We start from the raw sequence: 13,006 nt of genomic DNA, 5'->3' as shown, positions 1-13,006 counted from the left end.
AGCTCTAGCAGACGGATAGGCAGACAAATGGAAAGGCCTAGATAGACTCGGCTATTGATCTTGATGAATATATTTATATATATATATATATATATATATATATATATATATATATATATATATATATATATATATATATATATATATATATATATATATATATATATATATATATGAATATATATGTATATTTATGAAATCTGTCACGCATTCTGTCTTTTACAAAGCCTTTCATAAAACATTGTTTACAGTATAAAAATGATAAATTAAAATTAATTCATAGTCTACAATCTACAATCCATATGCAGCTGACTTTGATGTTCTTCCTTTAATTAGATATTTTTGAATATATTTATATGAAACCTACCTTCAGCAGCCTTATCTCTCGCAATGCTATTTTACGTATGGCTGGATCGTCCTCGGACTCGACAAATCTTTTGACAGCGACAAGAGCGCCCGTTTCTCGATCTCGACATTTGTAGACAACACCGTAGGAGCCTTCGCCTAGGCGACTGAGCTTCTCATAACGATCCATTTTGCTGCTACCTTGTGGTCTGAAAGTGTTTGAAATTCCAATGTAAAAGGCAACTCTCTCTATTATATATGAATATATACAGTAAACATTTGATATACATTTAGTTTTGAATAATTTGGCTTTACCTTAGACTCAAACATTGACCACGTTTGATGTTTGCACGACGCATTGCTTTGCATTGAGCACATAGAATGTTTATGATGTTATTATTGGTTTGACACGAACACATGAGAGATCAGAGTCACATATGTGGTATGTTTGGATCGGGACAACATATGTAAATGGCATAGGTATATGAGCGGTGATCATTTACTTGATGTTCTTTACTATATACAGTTTTTCAATTTTCTATTTTCAATTTTCAATGTTTGTCCAAAAGTTGATTTTGTTTCGATTTACGGTTCTGATTAATTGTGTTAGTTTTTTTTGATGAATTTCATTTGCAACGAAAACGAATGAGATTAGAAAAAGGTTTAATGGGTTATTCAAATGGCAGTGAATGAGTTTGTTAAGCAAAATTAGAGAAAATACAAATGTTTTGTGCATAAAATAGAAAAAAGTGCCTCGGCTTGACTTGCAAAATTGATGTTATGCTGAGTGTTCTGTTTGTTAAATGAAGCGCCGATTAAATCATTTGAAGTCTTTTTTGGAATTATAAAAATAAATTTTTTATATATAAACTATGTATATATATATCTCGAAAGCCACAGTTCCCATGATCCACGATCCAGACTCTTATCTAACATTCTAAGCAGCCGACTAAATTTTTTTTTGTTTTAATATTTCTCAACGAGCCATTTGGAATTATAAAATATTCCTCTATTTCTGTCTATGTAAGTATTTCTCTTTCTTTCTCTCTCCATCTTTCTATCTCACTCTCTCTCTTCATCTCTCTCTCACTCTATCGCTCAGTGTTTTTGGCTCTCCCCCTTCCTCTCTCTACCTCTTTCTCTTTCTCCTTCCCTCTCTATCTCTATCTCACTCTGTCTCTTCATCTTTCTCTCTCTTTCACTCAATCTCTTGGTGTTTCTCTCTCTCTCTTCCTCTCTGCCTCTCTTAAAATTTCTTATTCAAAGAAACTTAACTATACTTAAAAATTCTTTGCCGAAAAAACTATTTTAACCAGCTATTTATAATACAAAAACGTCTATACAATTGTCATTAAGACAAAAATCAATAAAATTAATCACAAATTGAATGCTAGTGGCTCTGCTGTCACCCACTAATAGCCTGACTGAGTTGAGAACAGGGAAAAGGCAGCTAAAATCGATTTGGCAGCTAAGCAATGCTAATGCGTGTCCTTTTCCATCAAAATGGCGTTTTATGCATGCAACTTTAGGATTTGACTGATGTTTTATGTTTGATAAGCTTGGAAATAAACCAACATTTAACTGGCGTTTCAATGTCAGGCCGAGGTAACTGAACCTTATTGTGGGCTTTGAAGCACTGGAAACATGTGTGCGGATCGTAAACATAGAAAATGCAATAAAATTAAATATTCACAAGGTACAAGTGCAAATGGAACGTAAAACGAAAAATAAAAACAGAGCAATAGCAGAAGAATAGACAGGAATTAAGGCTTAGGAGTTGTCCAACGGATCACTTACCTAGTGGGTATCCATCTGGCTATAATCTGACGTATTTGCCACTAGTTTTTATTATTTGGAATTGTGAATGGAGTGGAATAAATTGAATAGGTTTGATGAGTTTTTACATATGCGATTTCTAATGATTGCATATAGCACAACGTTGGCTAAGCTGGCTACAAAGCCTTGCATACACACCATGCGCTAATTGATGTGGTATTTGTCTTGATGGACCGATCAATATGTTTTGCTTTCGACAAAGAGAAAAAGAAAACGGCAACAATTCTGTAAGGTCGTCAAAGGCGTGCGACCTGTACGAGAGAGAGCGGTTTGTTTGACTGACAACCAGCGACTGATTGCCTGGACTTTTGGCCCGGCTTGAAGGGCTCCCCTACATATTTTGTATTTTTTCAACGTCAACCCCTTCTCGCTGCCGACGTGTCGTTCGACTGGGCGCCAATGTCATAGCAATGCGACCGAAAGTTAACAAAGCAAAAAACCACAACAAAAGCAAACCATGCGCAGTGCTTCGAAGTTGTTTCATTTTTTCCTGCTTGCTGTTGTTGTTGGCGTGTTTTCTGTTCAAGAAGTTTCTCATGTGTTCTCATGTTAGAGCCAACTCTCTAACCAGGTTCCCCCTTCTATGTGGCTTGTTCTGTGTGAGTGTTTGTATTTGTTTTACTACCGGAAAGCATTTGAGGCGTACATTTTACCTTGCCTTTTGAGGTTAGCTCGCCGCTTCTGGCTAAAACGGGAACTGTGGGCGTATGCCCCTTAAACTGTGCTACACGTGATATTTTCTCGACTCAGCCAGAAAGTAGACTGAACTCGGGAAGACCATCAAACTGGTGCAGCAGTGCAAGCGACTTGTCTCGATGGGGCATGAGAAGTTCTTTGTGCTCCGCTAAAGCCAAGGCAATATGATTTATTAATGTCTGGCATTTTCACTGTGCAATTATGGCATAATGCGCTGAAATATTACAGCTACGAGCTGGAATTAAGCTCCACAAAAAGTGCTTCACAAATTTAACGTGCAGCAAATTAATTGACAAATAAATAGTTAATAAAAGATATTAAAAGTGAAGTGCGACTGATTAAATATGATATGTTGTAATGAGAAATGTTGAATTGGAATTCTGAGGCATGCAACTGTCAGTCAGTTAATAAATAACAAATCGGAATCGGTAGGGAGTGTCCGACTTGGAGTTACCCTGACAGTCGAGTGGGAGTTGAGTTTTTGTTACTATTTCCAGTTCGCTTTCTCAAACTCTATAGATTATTTATAGTAACTCTTATGAGCCTAGTTGTAGATAATAATTATTAATTTTGATTTGAAGCTAAGGAATAAACAATTCTGGAGTAGCTTAAATGTGGATGGTTTTTCAGAATATGAAGCACTTATAGCTTGTACGAACTTTTAGAGAATTCTACAATTTGTGAAGTGAATCTCTGTGCCTTAGCAACATCAGCGTGTGATCAATATTATAAGACGATCTGCAACCGAATAGTTTTGTACTTATCTAGTCGTCGCCCCCACTATTTGTCTTTTACATATATACAAAAAAAAAACACCGCTTACTCCATTTCAATGATTGATAAATAATCATTAGATTTTCTGAAACATTTACTCTTTTAAACTTAACCAAATATACACTTTGTGTCTTCAATAAAAGTAAAGACAGCTGTGCTGCCAACTAAGACCAATATGCTCTATTTACTTGGAGCACAAGTATTAAAGTATCATATTATTAAGCAGCATAAAATGTAATATAAAATGTGGAAATTCTGTTAAAGAATTTCTCTGAAACGAGCTCATTTTATTTTATTGTATGAAATCTTATTTTTTGTATTATTTTTCTGCTTTTAAAAATATATTTAATTTTATTATTAGAATATTTCTTTTTATATTTTATTATATTTTTTAATAAATAATTTTCTTGTGAAAATCATATGAATTATGAAGTATGAAAGTACAATTCACAGAAAACTTCTTATAATAGTAGCTGAAATAGCATTAATAAGCTAGGGAGCCTACTACTTCTCTAAATTCTCGCTAAAATGGCTTGTGGAATATTCTAAGAACTTGGGTCTTACCTTCGCAGCGAAAACAACTTGGATATTTCAAACATTTTCATGGTGAATGTCGTAATGTCAATATATTCTTTTTTTATCACCTTGCACTCTTTAGTAGAGACAATAAAGACACTAGCGCCAACGATAGCACATAAAAGTGGGAACACGAGACGATGTCGAAACGCCAAGAGCCGGCAAATGACTGAAGTTGAAGTTCTGGCCCAAACATTTGGCCAAGCCAGCCAAATGGCCAACACGCCAAGAACGGGCACGCGAATAAGTAAAACAACAACACAAAAAAAAAACAAGAAAGAGAAATTCGATTGCATTTGCGGACATTGCACATACGCCGCGTTGGACATTGGCGCTTCCGCGTTTCGTTCTACGTTTGCGTGTGGCATTAACAACGCGTTAACTATATACTCAAAAATGCATTGAAATCCCACTGAAATGAATTACTAAACAATGTCACGCATACGCAGCGTTGTACCAGAACGGCACAGAAAGAGGGAGAAAGGAGTGAGAGCAAATGAAAAGCCTGCTTAATTCCTATTGCCTGAGCCCTCTAATTTCGCCAATACGCTGGACGGCTTTTGACCTTTTTGTTTTCTTTTTCCCTTTTTGCTCAACTGACTATATCTGTGGGGGCATTTGAACAAGTCCCAGCGATTCGCGCAATTCAATTTGCATAATTATACGAGAATCGTTGCGGGCGCGCGGGGCGCACACTTCCAATTTTTGTGGCTATTTTTACAACGTTCTGTTTGTGAAGTATATGCCATGGCAGTTGCTTTGATTTTCCTGCCATTTTTTACGTGTAATTGTAGTCGTTTTCATGGCTCTTAATTATATTCTTAACACGACCATCCCTCGCCTTCAGAGGCTCGAGAGTTTTGGCCACATTGTTCCCTTTGTGCTGGGTTCAATAGTCGACACTTTGCCAGCGGCTGTTCAACTTTTGGTCAAGTGGCCGACCGAGCCTATTGTTGTTATATTGATTGTATAGTACAGAATCGGCGGGTAATGCGAGTGAGCGATGTCTGCAGCATGAAGTAATAATTGAGTGAAGTTAACAATGAATTCGAAAGCTGCTTATTTAATTGGATGGCGTAATTGGTAGAGGTCTAGAGTGAGAGAGGTTTAAAATTTTTTCATTTTAAGTGAAATACTATCGTGAGGCAGGTATATATATTTCAATAAAGATAAAGTTATTTTCAATTATTATTAAATTGCTTTTTCTTAAAGTTAAAAATGAAGAAGCCATATCATCTCAAAAATGCTTGCCTGTAGATTGTTAACATTCAAGAAAATCCAACTAAAAATTCTAAAGAAAAAAAATATATATATATATATATATGAAAACTCATATATATATATATATGAAACATGAAAACTCTTAATCAGCCTTTTATCATGAGCCAGTCAGAACTCTACACGAATCTTATCCTACTATCAAAATTATCAACAGAGAAATATACATAATAAATAAATAAATATATATATATATATAAATATATATATTTATATATATATATTTATATATATATATATTTATATTAAGAGTTTTCATGCCTCTAAACTTTGCTTGATGTATTTATTATTGGTTCATGGCCATGTTATCGCAAGTGCTTAATTGTTTACTGAAGTGTAAATGAGATGTCTGATATATAACTCTACACTTAATTTTTTTGGAAATAATTAAGATAAGGAAATTTTTCTGCTCAAATAATTATTAAATAAATATATTTATCCATATATTTACTTATTTTATATCTATAAAAAAATACATATGCACAAGTTTAAGGAACTAAACTATAGTAGTCATGCCCATCTGTCTATCTCTATACTTCTACCCTCTCTTAGCCATGCCTAAATGTCACAAAAAGTTCAATTCTATACAAATTCATATAACAATTGATTTTCCACTGGCAAACGTCTAACTATTCTGAATAGAATTATATTTGACTTTTGCTGCAATTAGCATTCACGTAGATTGCCAAAGCTTTCGCTTCAGAAAATATGTTTGGCAATTGTAATACGCCAATTTGTGCTATCTCGTAACACTTCAAGTTCAAACAAAGCCTCATCAAACTGACCTTTTTGCTAAGCACTCTTTTTGCTTTTGTTAATGCCAAAAAAAAACTCAGCTGGCTTAAAAATAAGCTGCAGAACGAAAAACTTTTTGCTCAAAAATATAAATAAATATGCTTGGCAAAAAGTTTACTGATATACCCGTTCGGGAAAGTGCTGAACAGTATATGGGTTTTTGAACAGTATAGGTTTGATATGTGATAAATGTACTTAAATATAAGGAACTCTAATCGTAACTAGAAACATAAAATTATAAATAGATTGCATCCCTGAAGCACCTCTTTGCTAGTTGCTAGTTGTTATGACAATGCAAGTGAAATAAATTATATATCGATTTTGAATAAGAATCGTATATTGGATATAAAAGTCGTATATGTATGGAGCTTCCCTATGGATTACGGAGTTTGGCAAATCGATTAAGATGACATATTCCATACTTTTCGAACTAGAATCACATTTCAAAAATAAATCTTTGATTTCATATAAATTCAACTGTTCAATCTTTGAGCGGGCATTACGCAGTCGAGTGCGTGCAAGATTTTTATTTGTTATTTTACTTTATATGCGGCAGACAGCTGTGAAAATTGGCAACGTTGCGAATATGCGAACTTATGGAAATGGTAAGGGTATTTGGTTAGCATAAAGGCATAACGGGGTGAGGGAGTGAGGGTGGGGGGCAGATGATGTGGCCTTGACGTGGGCAAAAGTGCAATAAATAACAAGCTATTAATGCCAAATGTGCAGCACACACACGCACGGCAGTAAAATCGAATAGAGAAGAAGAGAAAAGTGTTGCATACTTGCGGGCTGCAGACAGCATGGCATGCGTAGGCTAAAAGGCCAAGGACAGCGTGAGTGAATGGGCGTGTCTGTGCGCCAGGATTAAATGTCATTGGGCGTAAAGTTTTTCTGCACAGCGTTTTTCACTTTCCGTCTAGGTGTGGGGGCTTTGGGCAAAACGGACCCAAAAGTTATCGAAGCTAATTACGAGTAAGCCAATGGCGAAAGTTTTGCTCGCTTCGAACTTCGAGCTACGACCTACCTGTAGTGCTGTGGTTGTTGGTGTCTGGCATTTAGAGTTGGCTCCTGGCACACCTGTATCTTTTGTATGAGCCGATAGAGGAACGAGTCTTGAAACGCTTGCGGTATATAATAGTTGTGAAACATTATTATTTCAACGCGAACCGAGAATAAGACACGTTTGCACCACAGCAGCGCAAAATGTAGACTACGCCATCGCTCTATCTATTTTATCGATATAGGGATATAGACATATATATATATATATATATGTGTGTGTGCTTTAAAATGCATTGGACATGTTGCATATTTAATGCACGACTTGCCATTTTCCAAGCTGTTCCCCTTCCCCCATTCGAACCTGCTGACAACGGCCCAGGTGTTTGATGCTTGGGCTATGACGTGTTTCGTGCTGGCAGCGTCGCCATTTCACTATTTCTTTCCCTCCTTTTGGGGTCACTAAACAGCTGCTACACAGAAGTAGCCGGCATGCAAATGAATCAGGCAGCACAAGTAGCTGCCACCTGCCGGCCTGGTTGCCAGAGAGCGAGAGTTGTGAGTGAGGCAGTCGAAAAAAAACCAGATTCAAGGGAAAAACAGCGCATGCAAAATGCAGCTCATGAAAGTCCAAAGCAGCAAAGGCAGCTGCCGCAGTCGGGTAGGGGCCAATATCGAAGGGAAGTGCTGAGTGTGAAGTGAAATGGAATTGCTTTGCGACTCTGAATATGAAAATCATGGCGTGAGTGTGTTGAGAGTGCAGCTACTTGTATGTTGAGTTGAAATCAAAGTTAATATCTATATGTTTATATATCTATGAATGTATACAGGCGAACTGCTCTATAACGAACAAAGAATTGTTGTCAAACAGACAGCTTTATTAGCCTTTTCTATATATTTGCAAAGATATTTCCATAAAAGAAAAATTTTTGCTTGTAAAAAATAAATTCCTGTGAAATTATTTTTGTTAAAAATACTCAATTTGAATTCAGTCAGCAATGCCAGACAACTCGAAGATTATTTTTGGATGTTATTCAAGAAATTTAGTTCGAATTTATTTACGTTAGCTCGAAGGTTTCTAATACTTACATAATTATTTAAATTATATCTATATAGTTTCAGAGCAGTGGAAATATTTTTCCGAATCTTTTCAAAATCAATTAACTTTTATATGTCGCATATTGAGCAAGTTTGGCCACCTAATAATAATCTAATAATAACTAATAATCAATTCCCGGTGTCTTTCAAAACCAAGTTAATTTCCATAATATCAATTTCTAGTGACCTCTCTTCGTCCATTGGCAATCATAACGACTCTGTCAGAATGGCCTAAATAGCCATCTCACTCTCACTTGGCCATATCCGGGACTACGTACAGCAACAGCAATATTAGGCTGAATTGAGAAGCGTACAACTAAGAAGCAAACTCACTCGGATAATACTAATATAGCTCTCTACAACTCTCAGCTTCACAAAAACACAACTGAAGGAGTGAGAGGAAATCATCGCTTTATATAATATCTGCGATTCAATATATATAATATAAACATGCCAATTTTATATGAATACAGAAATTTGAGGATTTATTATTGTATTTTTAAATATATGTGGGGGCTCTTTATAGTTTCTTTTTTTTTTTAACATTTTTTGGTGCAGAAATATTTTAAATTAAAATCCATGCAACATACTTAAATGATAATATTATAAAAAAATTTTAAAATTTGTAAATTCCTATATACATGAAATAAAAAACGTTTAAACAAATGTCACTTCAAATATGTGTTAAATTGTTCTGTAGTAAAATATAAATATAGCAACATAAAATGGAATTAAAATACCACAATTTACGCTGAATTCCTTTTCATTTAAAAATTCTTAACTACTTTGATAATTGTCAACAAATTTTAATTAAACAATAATTCATAAAAATGGAATTTTATTTGTATTATATAAATATAAATAAATATATTAAAAGTTGTGAATTTTTTATTGATCATTTTTTACTTAAGCAATATAATTTTAGTGACAGGGCTATTTAAAGTTGACAAAGTTAAATATATAATTAAATTGTTTAATTAATTTGTAATTTGTGTTATTTACAGCATTTAAAGAATGATTTAATCAGAGCTGTGCAATCAATTTCCCATTAGACTAATTCATGCAATTTGCCAGGCGCACAAATTTAGTTGCTGTACAACAAAAATGAAGCCCTGACAAAACTCGTGCTGAAACTCTTCAATTAGCTGCCAATGCTGACAACAAAATGAGCCACATCAAAAGCAACAAATCCAAATATTAACCAACAAAACCCAAACAAGCGAGCAACCAACTATTCAACCAACTATTGCAAAACCCCGAGCGAAAAACGAACCTCAGACTGAACCCGCAAAAAACTGCAATCAAATTGAAATTCAATCAAAAGGAATATGCGCAAAAAATAAATAAAAAAAAAGAAATATCAGAAAAAAAAAAAAAAATTGCAGAAAAAAGTACACAGACATCAAATTGCATTGATATGCGTCCATCGCTTTGTTTGACTTTTTTGTTTGGTTTCCCGATGTGGGAGAAGACAGAGAGAGAGAGGGGAGAGAGAGTGCGAGATGAGTGAGTGGGGCAGAGTTCCTATCTGGGAGCCGACTGACAGCCAGACAAACAGCTCAAAAGGAATATTGCATACTTATTGGCAGCGGCAGCGGATGATTTAGCGGTTTTTAATGCTTCTTCTTCTGCTTTTTCCTGCTCGTCGACCCGGCCAGCCATCCGGGCGAAACCTTTGCGCCGCTCACATGTCAACGCCATTCGCGAACGAGCGCGTCTGCATAAAAACTGCGGGCGGGACACAAAAAAAAAAAAAACAAAAAAGAAAAATATGGAAAATATTTTCCATGCAGTTCGTTCAGTAAGTTTTTCTTATATATTCACATTGATTGAAATCATTTTAAGCATTCTGCTTAACGACTTCGCTCCACACTGAGCTTCAAATATTTGCAGTAATTCTTGGCCATCGACGAAATATTTATTAAATATTGGCGGAATCGCGAGATTTCTTTGAATGGGCCAGTAAAAGAAAACTAATACAAATTTGAGTTTTAAATAGTTTGAATTCATTGGTTATTCTGCTGATGGTAAAACCATAGTTAGTTTAAGCAAAAAATATTTTAATTATTTATTTTTTATTTGTTGCACATAATTATGCTATAGTTTGTTTTTAAAAATATTTTCTAATTTATTTATTAATTTATATTTATATTAATTAATTATTTTCTGAGTCATGTTAAAGTACTTATTTGAAATTGAAAACAAAATTAAAAAACAATAAATACTAATAATAAAATAATACAAGCTGAATAAAAAAATAACTTAAAAACGGTGTGCATAAATTTATAAAGTATGTTTAATATACATTAAAAAGCAAAACAATTTAGAAGTAATAAAAATGGAAGTGGTGAAGAGATTGAGACTCAGCCGTGCCCTGAACTGCTTCAGTGTTTTATATATTAAATTAAATTTTATATATAAATTGTTTCCTAGTTAGTTTACCGAATGATAGGTGAAGCGGTATTTCAATATTGAGATGAAAGTTAAATGAAGCAAGCTGGTCAGTGTGATGGATAGAGGATACTCCTGTGTCTTTTCGTCTGCCAAATATGTGTGTGAGAGAGTAAAACTTGCAGTAATATTTGCTGATTGCTTGCTTATATTGTCTCGTTGAACCGCAGCAGCACTGATGTGCTTGAGATTGGAGATTGTGAAAGCTTCATTATCTTATATTAATTTTAACTAATATGCGACTCAAGAAACTTTTACTTGAATTATCATTTACAGTATATGTAATTAAATAAATTCCTTCTTTGATATATATTTAGCTCGCCTTGAGTAATTAACTTTCATACAAAAACATACACGGCATACAAACCAATCTCATTCTGGCATTCCCAACTCGTTTCAATATCTGTAAGTGTCATAACTTATCTACTTACATGAGATGTTTTTATTCGCGGCGAATCGTATTAGCTTGTATATGTAACCTTCTTTATCTGTTTTAATAAGCAATGTTTTCAGCTTATGTCTGCATAAGTGCATAAAAGTGTATTTACAGCACAGCACAGACTAGACACAGACACGGACTCGATGCCTTAAACATGTATGTAGAAATACATATGCCATACGAAAAGTTAAGCTATGGATTATTATATATAGCATATATATATGCACAAGTGCATATGCAACTGGTTAGTTTAAAGAGACAAATCTTAAGATTAATATTTTCACTTGTGATGTGAAGCTAAAGATATAGATAAGAAAAAGATATAAAAAAGAGGAAAAGACTGACTGCGAGCAAATTTAGGAAATTTTAAGCATTCATAAAAACTGAATGTGGTTTTGTATCTGATGATTTCTATGCTATACTAAAATAAAGACAATATTTAGATCATGTACAAAGTATTTTTGACTTTCTGCAAGATAAATACATTACAAATTTATTTATAAAATATTCATTAATATATATAAAATAACGTTCATCATTATGCTTAACAAATAAAATATTTATTCTAGTTGATAAACTCTCAATATCCTGCCGTAATTATATTGCCCAATTACATTTGACTTGATTTGGTTATCTAAATGAAACATATGTATAACCAGCAATTGCATTTCATATATTGCAAGTATTTATACACTCGCTTATCTTGATTGACTTCCACTTAACGTGTCTAACAACTTGTTAGACAAGGCAACTCTCTAAGGTTAAAGCTAAACAAAGTCAGGGACTATTTAGCCGCAATGGCAATTATCAATGCGCCAATCTACAACTTGACACTGAGTTCGAGCACATCAAGGATTTGGAGTTGGTTCTTTACAATGCAAAAGTTTTTTAATTAGTTTATCGACTCACCTTCTGGGCAGAAGTGGAAGATGATTACCAAACAGCCATAGACGTTTCTCTCCAAACCATTTGTCCATAGACCTTTGAGTGTACACAGCTTTAAATTGTCTTTTAAATAGTAGTTTATTTATTTTTAATTGTTTTTAGCTGTTAGTTATAATTTGCAATTAGTTTTGCCCTCATTTTAGTTTATTTTTAATTTATTTTAATTTTTTTTTTATTACTTTTGATTAGGTTTCACACGCGTGTCTCGAAAATGACGCGGCAAAACGGTTTGTCGGTCGACTGCGAAATGTTAACAAAGTTTGTTTATAGTACGGCGGAGTCGTAGCCGGAATTTTCAGTGCGGCGGCATTGAAAACGCCGCCAAACGCGATAAAGGAGCGGAAGGAGGTTTGTTGGGGTGTCAGCGACGGTTGACATGGGCAACGGCTCGGCTGTCGGCTTTCGGGTTCTTGTCGATGTTGTTGTAGCTGTTGCTCTAGCTGTATTTAAGTTATTAATAGTGTTGTTATAGCTGTGGCTCATGTTTGTGTTTTGCGTTGTCAATCCATTGTCATTAAAAACAAACAACAACAAAAAAAACAACAAAGTTCGGTGAACATGTGCAGAGCAAAGTTTCTATATGCCTTGATTTGGCGTTGCCCAGCAAATTAGAATTTTGTTTTCGAATATTCATGTAATAATTGTATGAGCTACTGCGTATCGCCATAGAAATGGGCAGAGATACACGTTTTAATGCGCTTTAAATGGGGCTGCTACGATTATCCTGTTAATATAGAAACATTTGCTCGACTGACATAGTTCGATAGATAT

At 34.5% G+C, this 13,006-nt stretch overlaps 1 protein-coding gene across 7 annotated transcripts in view; it reads right to left on the bottom strand.

Moving 5' to 3' along the window:
• The window catches only part of LOC111602279 (cyclin-dependent kinase-like 1), a 28,889-nt gene that overhangs the window by 2,090 nt on the left and 13,793 nt on the right, over positions 1 to 13,006 (bottom strand). For 2 of the 7 annotated variants that reach the window (XM_023319281.2, XM_030223241.1), the window contains exon 2: positions 368 to 554. In XM_023319281.2, coding sequence (XP_023175049.1) covers positions 368 to 535 — 168 coding nt within the window. In that variant the 5' untranslated portion in view covers positions 536 to 554. Of the gene's footprint in view, positions 1 to 367; positions 555 to 660; positions 730 to 2,319; positions 2,343 to 4,215; positions 4,324 to 7,327; positions 7,453 to 12,199; positions 12,268 to 13,006 lie in introns of those variants that run through there. The other 5 variants (XM_023319277.2, XM_023319275.2, XM_023319278.2 and 2 more) reach the window with 5 other exon arrangements.

This window comes from Drosophila hydei, unplaced genomic scaffold (genome assembly GCF_003285905.1).
Source record: "Drosophila hydei strain 15085-1641.00,03,60 unplaced genomic scaffold, DhydRS2 tig00000149-arrow-pilon, whole genome shotgun sequence".
NCBI lineage: Eukaryota > Metazoa > Arthropoda > Insecta > Diptera > Drosophilidae > Drosophila > Drosophila hydei.
This window is presented reverse-complemented; position numbering and strand designations above follow the sequence as displayed.